General features: G+C 46.3%; 2 protein-coding genes and 1 long non-coding RNA gene across 3 annotated transcripts; all 3 read left to right on the top strand.

Annotated features, from left to right (window-relative positions):
• Positions 1–7,704: 7,704 nt before the first annotated feature.
• LOC120666699 (cytochrome P450 81Q32-like) lies at positions 7,705–9,552 on the top strand. The gene is made up of 2 exons (XM_039946612.1): positions 7,705–8,780; positions 8,876–9,552. Exons 1-2 carry the CDS (start codon positions 7,713–7,715, stop codon positions 9,500–9,502), a joined length of 1,695 nt encoding a protein of 564 aa, XP_039802546.1. The 5' UTR covers positions 7,705–7,712; the 3' UTR covers positions 9,503–9,552.
• A 5,398-nt stretch (positions 9,553–14,950) lies between these two features.
• On the top strand, positions 14,951–15,650 carry LOC120663782. Its single transcript, XR_005670621.1, has 3 exons — positions 14,951–15,026; positions 15,172–15,300; positions 15,396–15,650. It is a non-coding gene; the product is annotated as an uncharacterized LOC120663782 (long non-coding RNA).
• A 148-nt stretch (positions 15,651–15,798) lies between these two features.
• LOC120668003 (coiled-coil domain-containing protein 1-like) lies at positions 15,799–16,677 on the top strand. Its single transcript, XM_039947969.1, has 2 exons — positions 15,799–15,903; positions 16,073–16,677. The coding sequence occupies exons 1-2, from the start codon at positions 15,799–15,801 to the stop codon at positions 16,367–16,369; spliced, it is 402 nt and encodes a 133-aa protein (XP_039803903.1). The 3' UTR covers positions 16,370–16,677.
• The last annotated feature ends 2,309 nt before the right edge of the window (positions 16,678–18,986 follow it).

Genomic DNA, 18,986 nt, shown 5'->3' with positions numbered 1-18,986 from the left:
TAAGGCAAAGCATCTAATACGTCGCCGGATCGTCCAACCTGTTTGCAAGGCCTAAACTAGCAGATATTATGCCAATTCTTAAGTATAAGAACAAATCATAACAGATTAGATCTGCTAGATTGAAAAGAAGCAGGGTGTTGTCTCCGCACAACTAATTCTATGCAACGAGAATTAGCATAAGATTAAAATGTGACTGCACAAAAACAACATGATATTCGTAGATGATAAACAACCAAAGCATGATAAATCTACTAAAAGCCATGCTACGAATATTAGGATAACTAGGACTACTCGCCATCAAAAATGCTTCAGTACGAGTAATACCAAGGTAAAAGCAAGTACAACGCTGCCCTGATCGCAAGAAGCGATCAGGGCAGCATGTCGCTTACTTGGATGAAACCTTAGAACTAGGGGTGGCGGTGTGCCGAGAGTTGTTGTTTGCAAAACGTGATAACGTTCTTCTTTTACAAATATCACAGGGTACATATTTATAGTCCGGAGACTTGGAAAATAATCTAAACTAACGGGTCCATATCGGACTCTATCTCTAACTCAAATTGAACTAAATCTAAGGATACATGGCCCACACGGCCCAAATGCTCACGCAGGAGCCGATTCGCAAGCCTCCTTCAATTTCTTCATTAAGCCCAACTCACTCGCGGCCCATTAATTAACATGTTAATTTATGGCGATAACACTCCCCCTTTTCCTCTCTGCCGCGAGATGCTCTGCTCAGTGCCGCCGAGCACGCCTCCATGCGAGCAGCTCGACGCTGGCCGCCCTCTGCCACCCCGCCTCACTGAGCCGCCGTGCCGCTCGCCTACCTCAACGCCGAGCTTCCTTGCCGCCTAGACGCGCGCGCCTGCCCGCGCGTGCGCACGCGCTCCACACGGCCGCACCGCTCGCCGCGCCGCCCGCTCGCCGCCGACTCATCCCGTCGCATCCACACGCCGCACGCACACAAGCCTGAGCGCAGCACGCGTTCCACACGGCCGCGCCGCTCATCGTGCCGTCCGTCAACCGCCCAGCGCCGTCGCCTCGCCGCCCGAGCCGCACAGCTCGCGCACAGCGATGCCGCCGGCCGCACAGCACCCCGCCTCGCCACTCGCGCCGCTCTGCTCGACGCCGAGCCCCACAGCCGGCCCCTCCACGTGCCTGCGCGCCACTAGGACCTGCCCGAGCCGTCGCATCGTCCTGGGCCGCCGCGAATCGCGCCGCCGCCGCATCGCGACATCAAACGCCACCCCGCACCGCTCGCTAGACCGCCACCAACGCGGCCACCGCCCCACCGCCTTGCCACGCCTATAAAAGGGCCCTCTACCCCGCCTCCGAGCACCACAGCCACCTCAATGCCGCCCGCCTCCTCCCCGAGCTCCCAACGTCGCCACCGCTCACCATAGCCGCTGTAGCGAAAATGGCCTCTCATGCCATATTTCAATATAATATTTTGGCGATTGATGACACACACAACACTTGGACTAATGTGATTGTTAAGATGACTATTCTCAGGCTTTTAGGTTCAAGTGATGACAAAGAGAAGAGAGGCGTAGCAAGGCCCGAAGGGCCACCCCTAAAAGCAAATATTTTGGAGTAAAATGATGCCATTAGCAAGGGGGAGGAATGGAAAATGCAATGCAAAAGGATGCTTGGTGATAGGGGGAGGTACTTAGTCAATATGGGGGAGAAGTGCAATTTGATGATCCCATGGACTAAGGTACAAATTTTTCATTGCTCATATGGTTCAAACCACACACAAGCCATTGTTCTACAATTCTTTCTACAATTGGTATCAAGGGCTTTTAAAATGAGCATTGAAATGTCATCCAAGCAAGCTAAGTAGTTTCTAACTTTTCAAATTGATATCAATCTTATATTCTTGCTTTTCATCTTGCTTGCTTTGGTTGTGTTGTCATCAATCACCAAAAAGGGGGAGATTGTAGCGAAAATGGCCTCTCATGCCATATTTCAATATAATATTTTGGCGATTGATGACACACACAACACTTGGACTAATGTGATTGTTAAGATGACTATTCTCAGGCTTTTAGGTTCAAGTGATGACAAAGAGAAGAGAGGCGTAGCAAGACCCGAAGGGCCACCCCTACGGGGGTTAAACCGACGTAGGGCAAAATGAACTCACCGGTGCAATCACAGAGAAGGTCTGCGGGCTAGGGTTTTACACCGGATGAACCGACGCTACGGAAATTATATACGTCGGTGCATTGGCAGATGAAGACTGAGGAAAATACCTACACCGGTTGAACCGACGATGCATCGGTCAATTGCATCGGTTCAGTTGTCCAGAGAGGTGGTTTTTGGAGGAACGTGAAGAAGTTACAATCACCGGTTAAACCGATGCTAATTTTACATACACCGGTTGATTGCATCGGTTAAACCGGCGATACACCGGTTAATTGCTAACGGCTAGTTTTTCAAGTAGCAGTTTACATACACCGGTTGAACCGATGATGGCTTTTGGGGTACGTCGGATTAACCGGCGTTAAGCACATTTCTGGCAGCTTTTCTCCAACGGCTATATTTGCTTGTGCTGCCTATATATACCCCCAAGGCCGGGTCATTTGAGAGTGCTGGAGTTCAAGAAAGTATACAAGAGCTAAATATCATCTCCAACCACCATAGAGCTTCATTGTACATCATATAGGCTTAAGCACACTTGTGAGAGTGCTTAGTGCTTGTTTAGGCTTAGTTCTTGAGAGAACTAGCTTGAGAGAAAGCCTTGCTGCGGCAAGCACCTTGTGTACTCGTCGTGTGATCCTCCGACTTGGTGTGGAGTGGCAACGACACTTTGTGCGGGGAAGGAGGCCCCTACTTGGTGTTAAAGCTCCAAGATAGTGAAGACGGTGCCGTGGTGACACTTCGAGATAGACGGTGGCGGTGACCTCGTCTTTGTGACTTGGCGTCACTTAGCCTTTGCTTGTCGGGAGCCTTGGAGGCGTGGCAAGACGGTGATCAAGCGAAGAGACTCGGCATCATACTTGTTCTTTGTGAGCAAGTGGCCATGGACGTAGGGAGGGACTTTGGTGTCCTAACCGAACCACGTTAAATCGTGTGTCTTGGTGTCTTCACGGGAGTTTGCATATCCTCTCCCTTACCGCTTTACTTACCGCATTACGTTTCCGCATTTACCTTTACTTTCCTAGTAAGTTTGATTAAGATTAGCTATAGGTTGCAAGTCTTTTGGGGTAAGTAGAGGGTAGCATAGATAAACCTTAGTCATAACTAGCATGTGTAGGACGTGTTAGGTTTATCTTATGCAATTAGATTGAGCCCTAGGTTAAAAAGCGATTAGCGACCCTATTCACCCCCTCCCCCTCTAGGGTCGGACACCCCGGTGATCCTTACAGCCGCCGATCCCTGCCGGCCACCGCGGAGCCGCCTCCTTGTGCCACCTCTCCCAAGATCACGGTGTGAACGAAGGAGAGACTATCGACGAGCAGTACTGCGAGCAAGTGAACGAGGACTAGTTCCGCGATCCCGAACCCGAAGGACAGTACCTTGATCAGGACTTTCCGGAAGACTTTGAGAATGGCAAGTTCAATCTCATCCTTTGATTCATGTTTTGTCCCAGTTTTATAGACACAACCTATTGTCCTGTTTTACAAAACTGCATATATTTTTCCTGCCGAAAACATGGTTGGATAGGCACCCCTTGATTTGTTATAACCTTTCCTTGACCACCTAGATTAATGTCTGAATATGATTTGTTTGGACGTTAATTGCTGCTAGAATGCTTAGGACCTTAAACACGATACAACTTGTTTTATAAAGGGAAGATCTGTGAGTATGTGGGAAGTGAAAAATGTAGAATTTTCGAAAGATGAGTTTAGATGGGATGGATGGCACTTCTGTGTGATTTGCCGAATGGTGTGCTCGTACCTGTGTGGTTGAGCAAAGAAGGGAGATATCCATCATGTCACAACTAAGGACCAAGTTGGTGTGTCATCTTGCCTAACTCCACTATTGTGCAAACTACTCGACCGTTGTATGGGCAACGACTTAGCATAAACCCCACTTGTTAGTCTGATAGCCATCAGGAGAGCTGAGAGCAACGGGTGACCAAGGAGAAGGGATAAGCTCTGTGTCACTTATGCCCCGGTTAAACTTCGGTGATAGGTCGATGACCCTTGGTGGATCCCGTGGTGGCTAGGCAAGTCTAGCTAAGGTGGGTAATGGCTTTGTTGGGATCTGCACCGACACTAAAGTGATCGTGCTGTGGTACCCCGCTTGTGGGTAAAGTTGCACACCTCTGCAGAGTTAAAACCTATTCGAATAGCCGTGCCCACGGTACTGGGCGAGTTACGGTTTGGCCACACAACTAGTGTTTCTTCTGGGAATGGATGGGTTGGCGTGAGCTATTTTGGAAAAGTGTCCGGCAGCTGTGCCGTGTGCTACGGTGGATGAGGAGTCCGGTAGCAATTTAAAACTTGGATCATGTGTGGATCAACCCGGCGTGGTACTCAGTGCAAGATAATTGCCTTTAAAAATCCCTTTCTTTCAAATAAACCCATGCATAAAAATTAGCTTTCCGCAAATTAAACCCTAGCCTTATCCTTGATTTACCCTGTGCATTATATTCTGTTTATATCCCCTCCGTGGGTGTGGTTAGACTTGTTGAGTATGTTTGTACTCACCCCATTCTTAATTTTTACAGAGAAAGATCCGGACTTCGTTCCCGAAGACGTTGAGTAGAGGTTCTGTCCTACACCCAACCTTTCCTGTGGATAGGGTCACCCGCAGGAAGTTCCGTATGACGCAAGACTCTGATGACCCCCTCTTCGTAGTTAATATCATTGTGTGGGTGTTAGTTGTTATCCTTGCGATAGTGGCGCTTAACTACCCACTTCCGCGTAGAGTTGTACGGTGATATACCATCTGATGTAATAAAAGTGTTATCAGCCTCCTGGGACTGATATTGTATCACTTTTAAGTCTTCTCTTATGAGGGGACGCTTCACGAGCCCCGCTTGACAGCATCTCCCACCCGCTCTCCTCGAGTGCACGGCGGAGAACATCATCAGGAGCGCACGGTGCCCGTGGCGGATCTCGCCCCTGGGGCAGAGCCCGTGGTGGTGGCCTGCGCGCGCGGCGGAGCTCACCCTCGGGGCGGAACCCGCGGCGGCGACGGCTGACGCGTAGCGCGGCAGAGCTCGAACTTGGGTGGAACCCGCACCGGCAGCGGAGCTCGCCCTTGGGAGCGGATCCCGCTGTGGCGACAGCTCGCACGCGGCGGAGCATTCCAGTGGAGCTCACCCCTAGGGGCAGATCCCGTGGCGGTGGCCTACACGCTGCGGAGCTCATCTAGGGACGGAGCCCGCGGCGGCGGCAGCTCGCCTCTGGGGGCAGATCTCATGGCAGTTGCCTGCGCGTGGCGGAGCTCGCCGTGTCATCACAGGGCTGTGCGGGGAGTCGGTCCGCGTCGAAGCAGAACCGGTTAGGTGGCGACGTAGCCGCCCGGAGCACTGGCGACGAGCGGAGGGGCGGTGGCGGAGGGCGGAGGAATGGCACGAGGGATGGAGTCGGGGGCACGGTGGGAAGGGCGGGGAAGAAAAGAACGAACTGGTTTGCATCATAACATGTGGGTAAATATTTGATCCAAAAGCAGCTCAAAGTAGGGGGTCGAGGTGCTTTCACTTTGTACTAGAGCAAAAGCAACTATTAGGTAGAAGAAGTTGTGGATTTTTAGCTCTTTGGTTGACTTTTGGCATTTGTAAAAGTAAAAACAGATTCAAATGTCCAACTAAAAGCACCTATGGTTTGCATTTATATAAATTTAGTTAGAAGGAAGGTATCTAAGCTTGTGCCCAGCGGCGACGCGCGCATAGGCCTGCTGCTTTTTCACCGTCACCGCCTGCACTCGTTCCTGTCAAGCACTGGAATGGATGGCACAACGGTGGGACGGGAGGCTGCGCTGTGCCGCTGTGGGCCTGGCGACGCCGGCTGCCGGCAGCTGCTGCAGTGTGTGTGGACGTCCCGTGACCGAGAGGGAGGACGACCAGAGCACGTTGCTCTGTTGGCTTCATGGCTTGGTGTCCCTGTGCAGGCTGCCTTGGGCCACGCGGGCTGTCGCGTGACCGTGGTCCTGTTTGGTTTCAGTAGCACAAAGGTATTGTAGCAATTTTTTTTTCTTCTCCATATATAAGTTGAATTTTAAATTTAAATTTTACAAATTAGTAGTGGACATCACAATGCATATTAAAAAATTTGTTATAATTTTCATAGTATTTCCTATAATTTTGAATTCTAATGATTAGTTTATTGTTAAATATCATAATCTATCAAAATAATGATAAGAATTATGATTTATTTTTCAAAGATGTGTTATGATGTGTACTATCATCTTGCAAAATTTCAGTTTAAGACTCCACCTATGCATGAAAAAATAAAAAAGATAATTTGCATTTTGGGGTTATTTGAACCAAAATGTATAGTTTGGGGGTAAAAATAACCACACAATAGTTTAAGAAGTTATTAAAATTTTGGCTATAGTTCAGGAGTAACTTAAACTTTTGCCAAAAGAAAATCAGCTAGCCTGTCGTAATGAAGACGATAGCAATCAGTCTCAGCAGTGTCTGGAGATCAACCGATCCATCAATAGCTCGACGGTACGTGTAAGAAAAATAGAACTCGATGCTAATGACGAAGAAAATGGAGGTGCTTTGTACCAGGGTTTTAATATCCGACCGGTGTTCGGTAACCGCCGGCCTCCGGTACCGGTATACCGGTCCGGTTTGGCCGGTTACCGGTCCGAACTGGTGGAATTCAAATTTGAATTCAAATGGCGCAGTTCAACCGGTTCGTACCGGTATACCGGCCGGTTAGACCGGTATACCGGCCGGTTTGACTGGTAACCGGTCGGTTTGATTGGTAACCGGTTAAATTTAATTTTTTTCTTTTTTGGTTTAAATTCAAATGCCCGCAAAGTATACTAAATAAATGTTTGTATAACATATTTTAGTTTAAATGAGCCCTCCAACCCTCTTTTGTACTACTTTTACATTGTATTTGTATACTTTTGTATGCACGTTTTTTTTGTTTAACTTCAAATCCCCGCAAACTATACTAAATGAATGAATTTTTGAGAAAATTTGACACCATTAGATTCGTCGCACCTTGAAGTATTTTTAGAATTTTTTTGGGAATTTTTTATTTTTTTGAATTTAAATTTAAATTTTGAATTTGGGCCGGTTTAGTACCGGCCCAAACCGGAACCGGACCGGACCTGTTTGACCGGTAACTGGTCAAACCGGATCGGTTCCCACCGGTTATGTGAACCCTGCTTTGTACTCCCTCCGTATTCCGAAAAAAAATCATATTGGACAGCGACACCGTTTCTAAAGTTTATCTTTAATTTCTTATTTTATTTTTATAAAAATATTTGCCGCAAAGCGATATATTTATATTTTTATGAAAATATTTTTTAAGACAAATTTATACATATAGTTCTTGTATTTTGAAACTCAACAATTTAAAATTTATTCATGATTTATATTTTTATTGTTTGAATTTAAGTATAGAGGGAGTATCTAACTAGTGGCATCCTGGCAAAGTCCGAACATGTGCAGACGTTTCCTCCCTCATGGAATCATCGTAAAACTCACGCTGCTTCGATGCTTATGAGTGGTAAATGTCCCATTATTTAATCCATGGCCATCTTCGTTGTTGACACGCTTGTGGAAGAGAGGGATTCCTTTGATGTTGAGAGAGACGACTTGCATAAGATCTTTTCTTCCCCCTCTATTTCTTCCTCACCCCTCCGACTTCCTCCAGCTACAGTCCGTACACGGCGCCGCGACCCCGGTGGTATCCACTCTGTACGTGGCGGCAGCGAGCCCCTCGCCGTCGCCAGCCATGGACGCGGTGGCGAGCGGCGACAGTCTCCTACTCCTTGCCATCGCCGTCTCCCTGCTCGTCGCTGCTGCCGTCTGGTCCAGGCGTGGTCGGTGGCGCGGCAACGTCGCGCCGAGCCCGCCGTCGCGCCCGCTTCTCGGGCACCTCCACCTGCTCGGCAAGCCGCTGCACCGCTCGCTGGCCGCCCTTGCCGCCGCGCACGGCTCCGGGGGCGGGGCTGCGGCGCCGCTCCTGTCGCTGCGCCTGGGCGCGCGGCGGGCGCTGCTGGTGTCCACGCACGGCGCGGCCGAGGAGTGCTTCACCGCGCGCGACGCCGCGCTGGCGGGCCGGCCGCGGCTGCTGGCGGGCGAGCGGCTCGGGTACGGGTACACGATGGTGGTGTGGGCGCCCCACGGCGACCACTGGCGCGCCGTCCGCCGGTTCCTCGCCGTCGAGATCTTCTCGGCGTCCCGTCTCGCCGCGCGCGCCGCCGACCGCCGCGCCGAGGTCGACGCGCTCGTCGGGAGCATGCTCCGCGGCGGCGCCGCCGTGACGCTCCGGCCCAGGCTCTTCGAGCTGGTGCTCAACGTCATGCTGCGCGCGGTCACCGGGGAGCGCGCAAGCCGCGCCGACGTGCGCAGGTTCCAGGAGATCGTCGAGGAGACGTTCGCGGTGAGCGGCGCGCCCAGCATCGGGGACTTCTTCCCGGCGCTGCGCTGGGTGGACCGCCTGCGCGGCATCGACGCGGCGCTAGTGCGTCTGCAGGGGAGACGCGACGCGTTCGTTGGCGGCCTCGTCGACGACCAACGGCGAAGGCGCGACGGCGGTAGTCGCCGAGACACGGAGAAGAAAAGCATCATTGACGAGCTCCTGTCGCTGCAAGAAATTGATCCCGAGTACTACACCGACACTGTCATCAAAGGCATCGTCTTGGTGAGTAGTCTTTCTCCTGTCAATCAGTCTTCCTTGTGGCGCACCAACATGTTGGTGTTTCAGAAAAAAACATGGTGTTTGGCCCATTGTTACAGGTACTACTCTCTGCCGGGACCGACACGTCTGCGCTAACTACCGAATGGGCAATGGCGCTGCTGCTGACACACCCGGAAGCGATGCGGAAGGTGAGGGCTGAGATAGACACCAAGGTTGGCACCGCACGGATGGTGGAGGAGTCGGACATCACAAACCTTCCGTATTTGCAATGCGTGGTGAAGGAGACCCTCCGGCTATGCCCCGTCGCACCGATCATTCCGGCACATGAGGCCATGGAGGACTGCACCGTCGGTGGGTTCGACGTTCGCCGCGGCACGATGATCCTCGTGAACGCTTGGGCGATCCACCGGGATCCCAATCTCTGGGATGCAGCCGGGGAGTTCAGGCCTGAGAGGTTCTTGGACGCCGGTATGGTGACCGCGGTCACCGCACCCCTGCTGCCATTTGGGCTTGGACGGAGGCGGTGCCCCGGCGATGGGTTGGCGATGCGTCTAGTTAGCTTGACACTGGCAGCGCTCGTGCAGTGCTTTGAGTGGGATGTCGGTAAAGGTAGTGTGATTGACATGTCTGAAGGTGGTGGGCTGTCCATGCCAATGGCGACGCCATTGTCAGCTGTCTGCCAGCCCCGAAAGTTTGTCGAGCGCATGCTCTGTGCTTCAACATAAACATGGTCAGATGGAGAATAAACAGAATTTGATGGTACCAAGTAAGGTAATCGATTTTGGATGGTCACGTGTTGCCAGGTGGATGCACCAGCACTTGTTTTATTGTCTTTCTGCAAGTCCTCTATACTCCTCTTTCACCTTTTCCATCTCGACCAAGGAGTGGCAATTCTCTCCCACTTCCATTTCAGCCACCAACACTACCCTATGTTCGAATCTGTTTACGGTCTAGCTCCTATATGAAATGAGCCTAATATGCAAATAGTACATCTCTTAAACTTACATTATTACTTCGTTTGTAAAACAATTAATCCGGCAGTGTTATGTTTGGAGCAACGAGAAATATAAGGTGAGATTTGCCCATCTAAACTTCCATATACCTGTACTAGACCACGGCCACAAACAACACTACCTAGCAATATGGGCGAATAATACCAGTATTGGCAATATGCACTCACTACCACAAAAACCGAGATTTCGTGAGGGGATGGATTTTTCGTGAGAGTTTAAAACACACCCTCATGAAATTAGTATTTTTCGTGGAGGTGCTACAAATCCCGTCATGAAAACCTATTTTCGTGAGAGTGCTATGCAAACCGCCATGAAAAATTGTTATTTCTTGACATGAACTCTCATGAAAATAGTTGTTGCCGCCAGGAAACATGTAGCGCAGATTTTTTGCTTGGCTGAATTCACAATGGCGCCTAAAAATGCTAAGTCGCGCGCTTGCGCTTGGTGTTGGCGCCAAGAGAATGTCCGGCGCTTTTTTTCTGTTGGCCCATCACACAACAAAACCGCCCGACCCGTTCCAAACCCTATCCACAGGCACCCCACTCCCCCAACCCCGCGCGACGCCCCCACAGCTCTCCTCCGCCGCCGCACCTCCGCAACCCCGCGCGACGCCCACTCCGCAACCCCACGCGACGCCCCAACTCTCCATTGCCGCTCGCCCCTAGATCTCCACCCATCGCCAGCCCCCAGCACTCCACCCCGCTGGCCGCCCCTCCCCAACCGAGCGCCGGACGCCCACCCCTCCGCCACCAGCGCCCGAAGCCCCTCTACACCAGTGCCCGAAGCCCCAGTTCGTCAATTTCCAGAGCACCGGTGAGTAGTCCCACCGTAGTACTCCGCTCCAGCTGCAGCAGTTTATCCAGATCTGAATTTAGTCTCTTTCTAGCAGTCCAGCACCAAGTCATGCTCGTTCTTGAGTTAAAGCTGTTGCTGGTATTTGTTTTTTAATTGCTCAAATTTCGGCTTTGTCACTATCAAGCAACAGTGCTTCATTTATTCCATGTTTATTTAGCTAGTCGGTGCATCCAGCAGCAAGTGCAGCTCGATCGATTTCTTTGGTCACAGCAAGTAATCATTAGCTTGTTCAGTTCACTGTTTTTAGCAGCTAGCAGTCAATTCTTGAGCGGCTTTTACAGGAAGCAAGTTGCTGTGGCAAGTGAATTTTTAGCCTTGTCCGATTTGCGCGTTGCTGAATTTTTAGTTGCCTGTACCGTGGTTCTCTGCAAACTCTGTCATTCTCATTTCATCAGTACAGCACTCCATCCTTTTTCCCGATTTTTTCCGTGTTGTGTGCTCTAGCAATATTTTCCCCTAATTGTTTGTTGCTCTAGCACAGCTGTTGCGGTCTCACTATCCGTCCAAATCTGGTAAAATGGTGCACCCTTGTGATGGAGAAGCATGGCAACAGTTTGATAAAGATTTTCTAGACTTCAAAAGTGACCCTAGAAATGTGTGTCTTGCCTTTGCAACAGATGGTTTTACCCCTTTTGGTTTAATGGCAGCTCCTTACTCCTGTTGGCCAGTGTTTGTTACCCCATTGAATTTTCCACCATGCACAATCATGAAATCTGAGTACATATTTCTTTCTCTTGTGATCCCTGGCCCGGAACATCCTGGAAAGAAACTAGGCATTCTAATGCAGCCTTTAGTTGATGAATTAATGAGTTTATGGGAGGGGGTAGACACTTGGGATGCTTCACTCAAGAAAACTTTTAAGATGCGAGCAGCCTATCTATGGTCAGTCCATGATTTTCCTGCTTACGGTAACTTTGCTGGATGGAGCACACATGGTAGGTTTGCATGTCCAGTGTGTTTGTGTGATACTAAGGCATTTACACTTCGTTATGGTCACAAGGCTTGCTGGTTTGATTGCCATAGGCGTTTCTTACCTAGAGGCCATCAATTCAGATTTCAATCTAATGCATTTCGTAAGGACACCGTGGTTCTTGATGAGCCTCCAAGGATTTTGACGGGGGACGAAATCTATGCCCAAATGAGCAAATTCGTAGGTGACACAAAAACTTATGGTAAATTGCACAATTGGACCCATGTTTGTGGCCTTTGGCAACTTCCATATTTTCCTAAGTTGTTGCTACCACACAACATTGATATGATGCACAATGAGAAAAATGTAGCTGAAGTTATATGGAGCACTTGCTTTGATGTACCTGACAAGACTAAGGATAATGTCAAGGCAAGGAAAGATTTAGCCGATATTTGCAATCGTCCATCACAACATTTGAAGTTGAAAGCAAATGGCAAGTGGGACAAGCCACGTGCCCCATTTTGCATTAATAAGGATGACAAACAAAAAATTCTTAAATGGTTTCAAGAACTTAAGTTCCCTGATGGATATGCAGCCAACATTAGAAGAGGGGTTAACTTGTTACAAAGGAAGATTTTTGGCCTAAAGAGCCATGATTACCACATATTCATGGAGCGCTTACTCCCTGTAGCCTTCCGTGGATTCCTTCCACATGACATATGGTTGTGTTTGGCTGAGCTTAGCTTTTTATATCGGCAGTTGTGTGCCAAAGAGTTGAGAAAGGATGTCATAAATTCATTAGAACAGCAAGTTGTTGTCCTTGTTTGCAAATTGGAGAAGATATTTCCTCCTGGTTTCTTCAATCCTATGCAACATCTTATAATCCATCTTCCCTGAGAGGCTCGACTAGGAGGCCCTGTCCAATCTCGTTGGAATTATCCATATGAGAGGTAAATTCATAACTAATATTCTACCGTCTTTTGTAAAAATAACCTTCTCTTTGTGCTTTCTTTGGTTCCTATAGGAAAATCCAAAAACTGAAAGGCAAAGTACAAAATAAGGCACGTGTTGAGGGCTGCATTGTCGAGGCTCAGTTAGTTGAGGAGGCAACAAATTTCCTCACCCTCTTTTTTAGGTCACAAGCTCGGTCGATTAGAAACAAGATGCCTCGTTATGATGATGGTGCTTCTTCCTTCAAAAGTTCATGCAACATTGAAATTTTTCAATACCCGGGGCGTTGTATGAGTCCTCGGGGTGTTCATGAGCTACCAACGGAGAAGTATGAAGCTGATTTTTTATGATGACCAGTTATGATGTGAATGGATATAGGTTCCGTTCAGAAGAGTATGAGAAAACAAAATCCAGATTAACAACAGTTAATAGTGGAGTTTGTGTTTCCTGTGTTGATGAGAACGACAATGAGTTAGAGTATTATGGTATTATCAAAGACATTATAAAAATAAAATGGGAAGGAAGCCTACAGCTAGAGATGGTGTTGTTTGATTGTTGCTGGTTTGATCCTACACCAGCTGGAACAAAACGCACTGAAAATTTAGGATTGGTGGAGATTAAGCATTCTTCTAGGCTTGCAGCATTTGAACCATTTGTTATGGGGAGTCAAGTTAAACTAGTATATTATCTGCCTTATGCATGCAAAGATAAATTAGATCTAGTGGATTGGTGGGTTGTGTATAACGTCTATCCACGGAACTACATTCCTTCAAATGACACAAATGATGGTTCAAATCCTCCTAATGGGCCAACAGAAGAGCTTTTCTATCAAGAGGATGGGTTGCTAGGCTCATTTGTCATTGATTTAGGGGCTGACTTGGACAATATAGTTCCAACTGTCTCCGATGAGATAACCGATCCAAATGATCTCAAATTTCTATCCGAACTGAATATTGAAGCTCAAGATGAAGATATAGATGATGATCTAGAGGTGGATGAAGATATAGATGATGATCTAGAGGCGGAAGAAGATAGAGATGATGACCAAGATGATCTGCCTGAATATGCACCTAATGACCCAAATGATTTTTAGATTCTTGTTTTCTATTAAAAAAACTAGTTGTACTGCTGAATGCACTGATGTGTTGCTGAATGTACTGCTGAATATGCACCAAGACTATTCAATGTTTATTACCTTTGTCAGAACTAATGTGTTGCTTTCTGAATGCTTACTTGTTATTTATCTGAAGTTCTGAACCAAAGAAACTATTACATGCCTTTTCATCTATCATTCAGGTTTCCATTAGTATTGGTGTTGTTTAAATATGTTCCCTTTAATCTTCAGTTTGTAATTATTATGCAGGTCATGTTCGGGCTTCGACATAGAGGGCTTGCGAGGAAAAGGGCATGTGAAGCTGATGGTGGGAACTCCCAAGGGACCAATGCTGCTGGTGGGAACTCCCAAGGGACCAATGCTGATGGTGGGAACTCCAGAAGGACCAATGTTGGTGGGAACTCCCAAGGGACCAATGCTAGTGGGAATTCCCTAGGGACCAATGCTGATGGTGGCACTGCCAATTCTCAAAGGGTTGGTGATGATCAGAGTAACATAGAAATGAGCAATGGTGGTTTTGATGACTCGAATGATGGTGGAAGTGGCACATTACAAGTTATGGACCAACCTACAAAAAAAGCAAGAGGGAGAGGGAAAAAAATGAGACGCAATTGAGAGTGCCTCCACCTAGTGGGAAGGTTATGCTGAAGCCTCAGGGTAGCAAGTGTGTACATTTTTTTCTGATCTTTTACTGCTGATAGACTTTTTTTCTACTATTTATTCTATCTTTAGTGTTGACATTATATTATTTCTTGCAGGCAATTCACCTACGTGAACTACAACCCTAAAGACTACAAGTATGGTTCACAGGTTGGAGCTCTTATCAAACGGTTCTACCCTGGTATGGTTAATATCCATGATGAGGAAGGCAGGATCCTTGAAAAAAGGGCAGCAATGTCATGGAATGATTATTATTGCAAAAAGGATATCACAAATGTAACATATGCTAGGCTACTCAAGTGTGAATTCTGGGTAATTAAACTAGCCATCATACATACTGATTGCCTCTTCTATTTTACTGGAAATAACTGACATTTCCTTTGCTACATATGTAGACTTTGTTCAAGGTAACCCAAGCTGATGTGAGAAAAGCTGACAGAAATTTGGAGACTTATCTAGCAAAAAGAGTTTCTGATTTGATATATCAGGCTCGTTTGGATGCTGTAAAGATTCATAAGGACTGTGATGACAATCAAGCACGTGCTATACATCTTACAGAAGAACAATACATAGCCAGCAAGCTATGGTGGTGCGATAATGATGCTTGGGTCTTTCTGTCGAAGTATTGGACATCTAAAGAGTACAAGACAAAGAGGAGGGCTGCTCAAGCTTCACGCTTAAAGTCTGTAGATGTTGCTCAGAACAGAGGGGGATCGAGGCCATGGGGAGAGACACAACAATTGTTGGTATGAAATCCTGATCCTATTGTCTTTTGCTTATACTACTAAGACTGCTTACATCCAAATGTGAATGTCACACACCCATGATTTCACATAGATCTAGCTAGCCTAGGTTTCAGACATCTTGTAACTTCATTTCATTTTCCTGTAGGAATATAAGTTCGGTCCTGAGAAGGCCAGCACTTTTAACACATATGCTGTCATGAAGTCTGGATTCAAAAAAGTTGACAAAGCTGGAAAAAGCGCTCCTATTCCCAGCAGGAGAGCACAAACCCGTCTTGTATGTGTTTCACTCATTTTTCTATCTCAGTTTTTATTTTTTATATGGTTACAACCTTGCTGATTTCGTACATATTTCGCTCTGTTTTTCTTTAGGATGAATACAGTGCAAGAACACAACTTCATGAAAATTCAAAAGAATTAGATGTACAAGCATTGTATTTCATGGAACGGGGAATGGCCCATGGCCGCTTGCCAATAGCTGATGGTTATGTGGATAAGCAAACACTTGCAGCAACTGCTAAATCAAATCGTTTTCGCTCAAGCAACACAGCTGCTTATCAAGCTGTAGTACATGAAAATGAGGAATTGAAAGAGAGGAATGATGCACTGAACGAAACAAATAAGAAGTTGAATGAGAATAATGAGATTCTCATTGAGGAAAATAGTGTTAATCGTGAGATGATGCTGGTAATAGTCATCCCTCTCCATGTTACAGCTTACTGATCATATGCATTGATTTAATGTTTACAGCTTACTGATCATATGTATTGATATGATGTTTTTGCACATTAAATTTCAAAGACTTTTTGAGGATCTTAAGAAGTCTCCACCTGCTGATCTGATGAACCGTCTAGCAAATATCGACGCCCGTCGTCATCAGGTAACTTTTTGCTGTTCTCTCCATGTACTACACCTAGATGCATATACTCTATGGAATGGAACTGAGACATGTTGTTTGTGGTTGTGGCAACCACCTGTTATTTTAGCTAAATAAATGTGGCAACCATCATTTTTACTTGAAGTGTAAGACCATGATTGATCTTTTTCAGGTTTCTGGACTATCACATGTCAGCACTAATCCACTTGAAATACTTGCTAGTGGTGATATCGTGGACACTGATGTCGATGATGATGACTACTATGATGAGATGAATGACAGCAACAGCTATGACGATGGCAACCATTGCTATGATGAAGATGGTAGGGATGACATTAGTTGCAGCGAAGATGCCGATATGAATAGTGGTAATGGAGAGGACAGCGATATGAATAGTGGTTATGGAGAGGACAGCATCAATGAAGAGGATGACAGTGATGATAACGAGGACGATATTGATGATAATTGATGCACTGGATGGGAGTAAAATCTGAACATGGTACCATCGTACTTTTGAGCTCTTTTGATCCAAAGTAATGGATGCTAGGCTTATTTTGCTAACCTAGGCTTATTTTGCTAACCAGCGACCCTAGGTTGAAACAAAACCTTTTGGTGTTGTACTCGTTGACCTTGAGCTATGTGTTGGCTGCTCGAACTTGTGTTAGATGGCTATGACTTTAGGGTGCTGGAGACATTGTAATATGTTTGGAGTGCAAGTGTTGGACACTTTGTGATTGGTTGGACTGAAATTAATCGAATGTATGCATGTATTGAAATTTGATTGTGTTTTTATGCTCGATTGACTATTGAAATATGACTGTATTTGGGATTTGGATTGGAACTTTTCCTGGAGGTTGCACTCTCATGAAATTGATACCTGGCGGCAGTTCTGAACTCCAGGGAACCACTATTTCGTGAGGGTTGACCATGTTTTCCTGGTGGTGTCTCGCTCTCATGAAATTTATATTTCGTGAAGGTTGAACATGTTTTCGTGATGGTGTCCCGCTCCCATGAAATTTATATTTCGTGAGGGTTCAAACTTATTTCGTGGTGACACCTCCCTCTCATGAAATACTATTTTCGTGTGAGTTTGGTAACTCTCATGAATTAATTTCGTGACGGTGACCTCCACGAAATACTCTCACGAAAAGGTGCTTGCAAACCTGACGACACTGTAATTTTCGTGGAGGTCACTCTCACGAAATTTCGACACGAAAATAAATCGTGACAGCTAACCCTCATGAAAACTGTATTTTCGTGATCTCGTTACCGTGAGAACTATTGTGTGACGGTTGGCCGTCACGAATCATTTTCGTGAGGGTAAAACTGTATTTCGTGAGAGTATTTCCACCCTCACGAAATCTCGGTTTTGTGGTAGTGACTAGACAATAAATATGGGTTAATGTGTACTCATAGTGGGATCTCGACCCGGAGTAGTATATATCAAAAGAGAAAATTTCAGTTTTCAAAATTGGTTGATTAAGAAGAACGGAATGTGTATCAGGCAGAGTTTTTTTTTTCTTCCCAAAGGTGCCAAATCAACAAAAAGTAATGGAATTATGGTTCAAAATCTTTCTCCAATTCAATAGTCCATTTTTGTTTTTTATAGGTTCCTGTGGTACTTGTCTTACTCGAGAAGAGTTTTAGGAACCTGTAGAGATATGGTTTCATTTAGGTGAAGCTATTTTTTCTCTATCTCCTTTATTTTTTAGTCACATCATAAATAACAAAGAAAAATCTGCTACCCTGCCGTCCCCTTCCTCTCGCTCCATGTTTTTTCTTTCGAGTAAAGAGAGATCTTAATTAATTGCTCATACGATGCTCAGCTGAGCTCAAGTAGCTGTTGGCATGTGCTTGTCGTCTCTCTGATTCACTAAGAATTTTTCCTCTTTGATATGTGTGCTGACAAAAACATTTCTGTATATCACTTCCTGGTTTGCCAAGGCCAACTGAATTTTAATAGATGGTTGCCCCTTTTGTTATTTGATCAGTGGCTGGGAGTGGTAGATGCAGTCTATCAACACTCCTTTGAGGATAACAGAGACATCCCTTTATGGAATTGGAATAAAAACAACTTGTTCTCCACAAAATCTGTTTACGAGTTCCTAACTAAAGAGGACTTGGTCGAGGAAACATTTCAAACATATCTGGAAAGCAAAAATTACTTACAAGATAAAATTTTCATGTGGTGGGTGGAGAATAATGCTATTCTCACCAAAGACAACTTAATTCGCAGACATTGGGTTGGGGATCCAGCTTGTTACTTCTGTCGTGAAGATGAAACAATTGATCATCTTTCTTTCAATGCCCAATTGCTAAGATCACCTGGGGGGCATCGGATTCTGTTTTAGAGCTAATGACATGCCTAGAAATATCCTACAATACAAAACTTGGATTGCCAAGTGGCTTCCTCAAGGGAGTCCTGTATACACTAGTGGGTGTGTGGCAGTCTGTTGGGCGGATCTGGCAATGCAGAAATAGAGCTTGTTTCGATAAAAAAAACCTCAAAAACCTGATTGAGATTATAATGTATGTTTGTTCATTTCTAACATACTGGTCAGGTATGTACAATAAGGTGATGCAGGAGAAAATCTTCAAAGGTGTGCAGAATGCAGAAGTTAATGGCATGTGCCCACAAGGTGTTGGCGAATCAACCGGGCTCTTTGTCCGCGGCGAGAGGCTACTCCCTTTACCCTCAGATGATGAGCAAGATGCCAATGGAGACAACTCAAAAGGTGGTTCTAGAAGCTTGGGTGTTGTGGACTTCGGCTTCTCTTTTGCTTTTGTCTGCCTAAACTATTATTGTATTGTTGTTGGGGGCTATGACCTTGTAATCTTAGGTCAAACTCCTTATAGCAAGCTCTAGCCTCAAGCAGACTGGATGCTCGTTCTCCCACTTCTTCTTCCCCCCTTCTTCTGTTTCTTCTCTGGTTGACTGCCTCTCGGAGTCTCGGTCCTCTGTTTCTGCCATACTCTGTACCCTCGATATTTCTTGATGAAATGGAAATGAAAAAAAAACAAAAATAATGTATATACGTTTCTATGTATATAATCTTTTTTTCTATAGCTTTTTTTAGATTTACCTT

Source organism: Panicum virgatum, chromosome 3N (genome assembly GCF_016808335.1).
Source record: "Panicum virgatum strain AP13 chromosome 3N, P.virgatum_v5, whole genome shotgun sequence".
Lineage (NCBI taxonomy): Eukaryota > Viridiplantae > Streptophyta > Magnoliopsida > Poales > Poaceae > Panicum > Panicum virgatum.
Note: the sequence above shows the minus strand (reverse complement) of the source record. Positions and strands in the feature narration are given on the sequence as shown.

Excerpts from the sequence above, each read along its gene's own strand:
- LOC120666699 (XM_039946612.1), top strand. The coding sequence starts at position 7,713 with ATGTTGAGAGAGACGACTTGCATAAGATCTTTTCTTCCCCCTCTATTT. Across the intron at positions 8,781-8,875 it reads TCATCAAAGGCATCGTCTTG|GTACTACTCTCTGCCGGGAC; the intron begins GTGAGTAGTCTT and ends CCATTGTTACAG.
- LOC120668003 (XM_039947969.1), top strand. The coding sequence starts at position 15,799 with ATGTTTTTGCACATTAAATTTCAAAGACTTTTTGAGGATCTTAAGAAG. Across the intron at positions 15,904-16,072 it reads TCGACGCCCGTCGTCATCAG|GTTTCTGGACTATCACATGT; the intron begins GTAACTTTTTGC and ends GATCTTTTTCAG.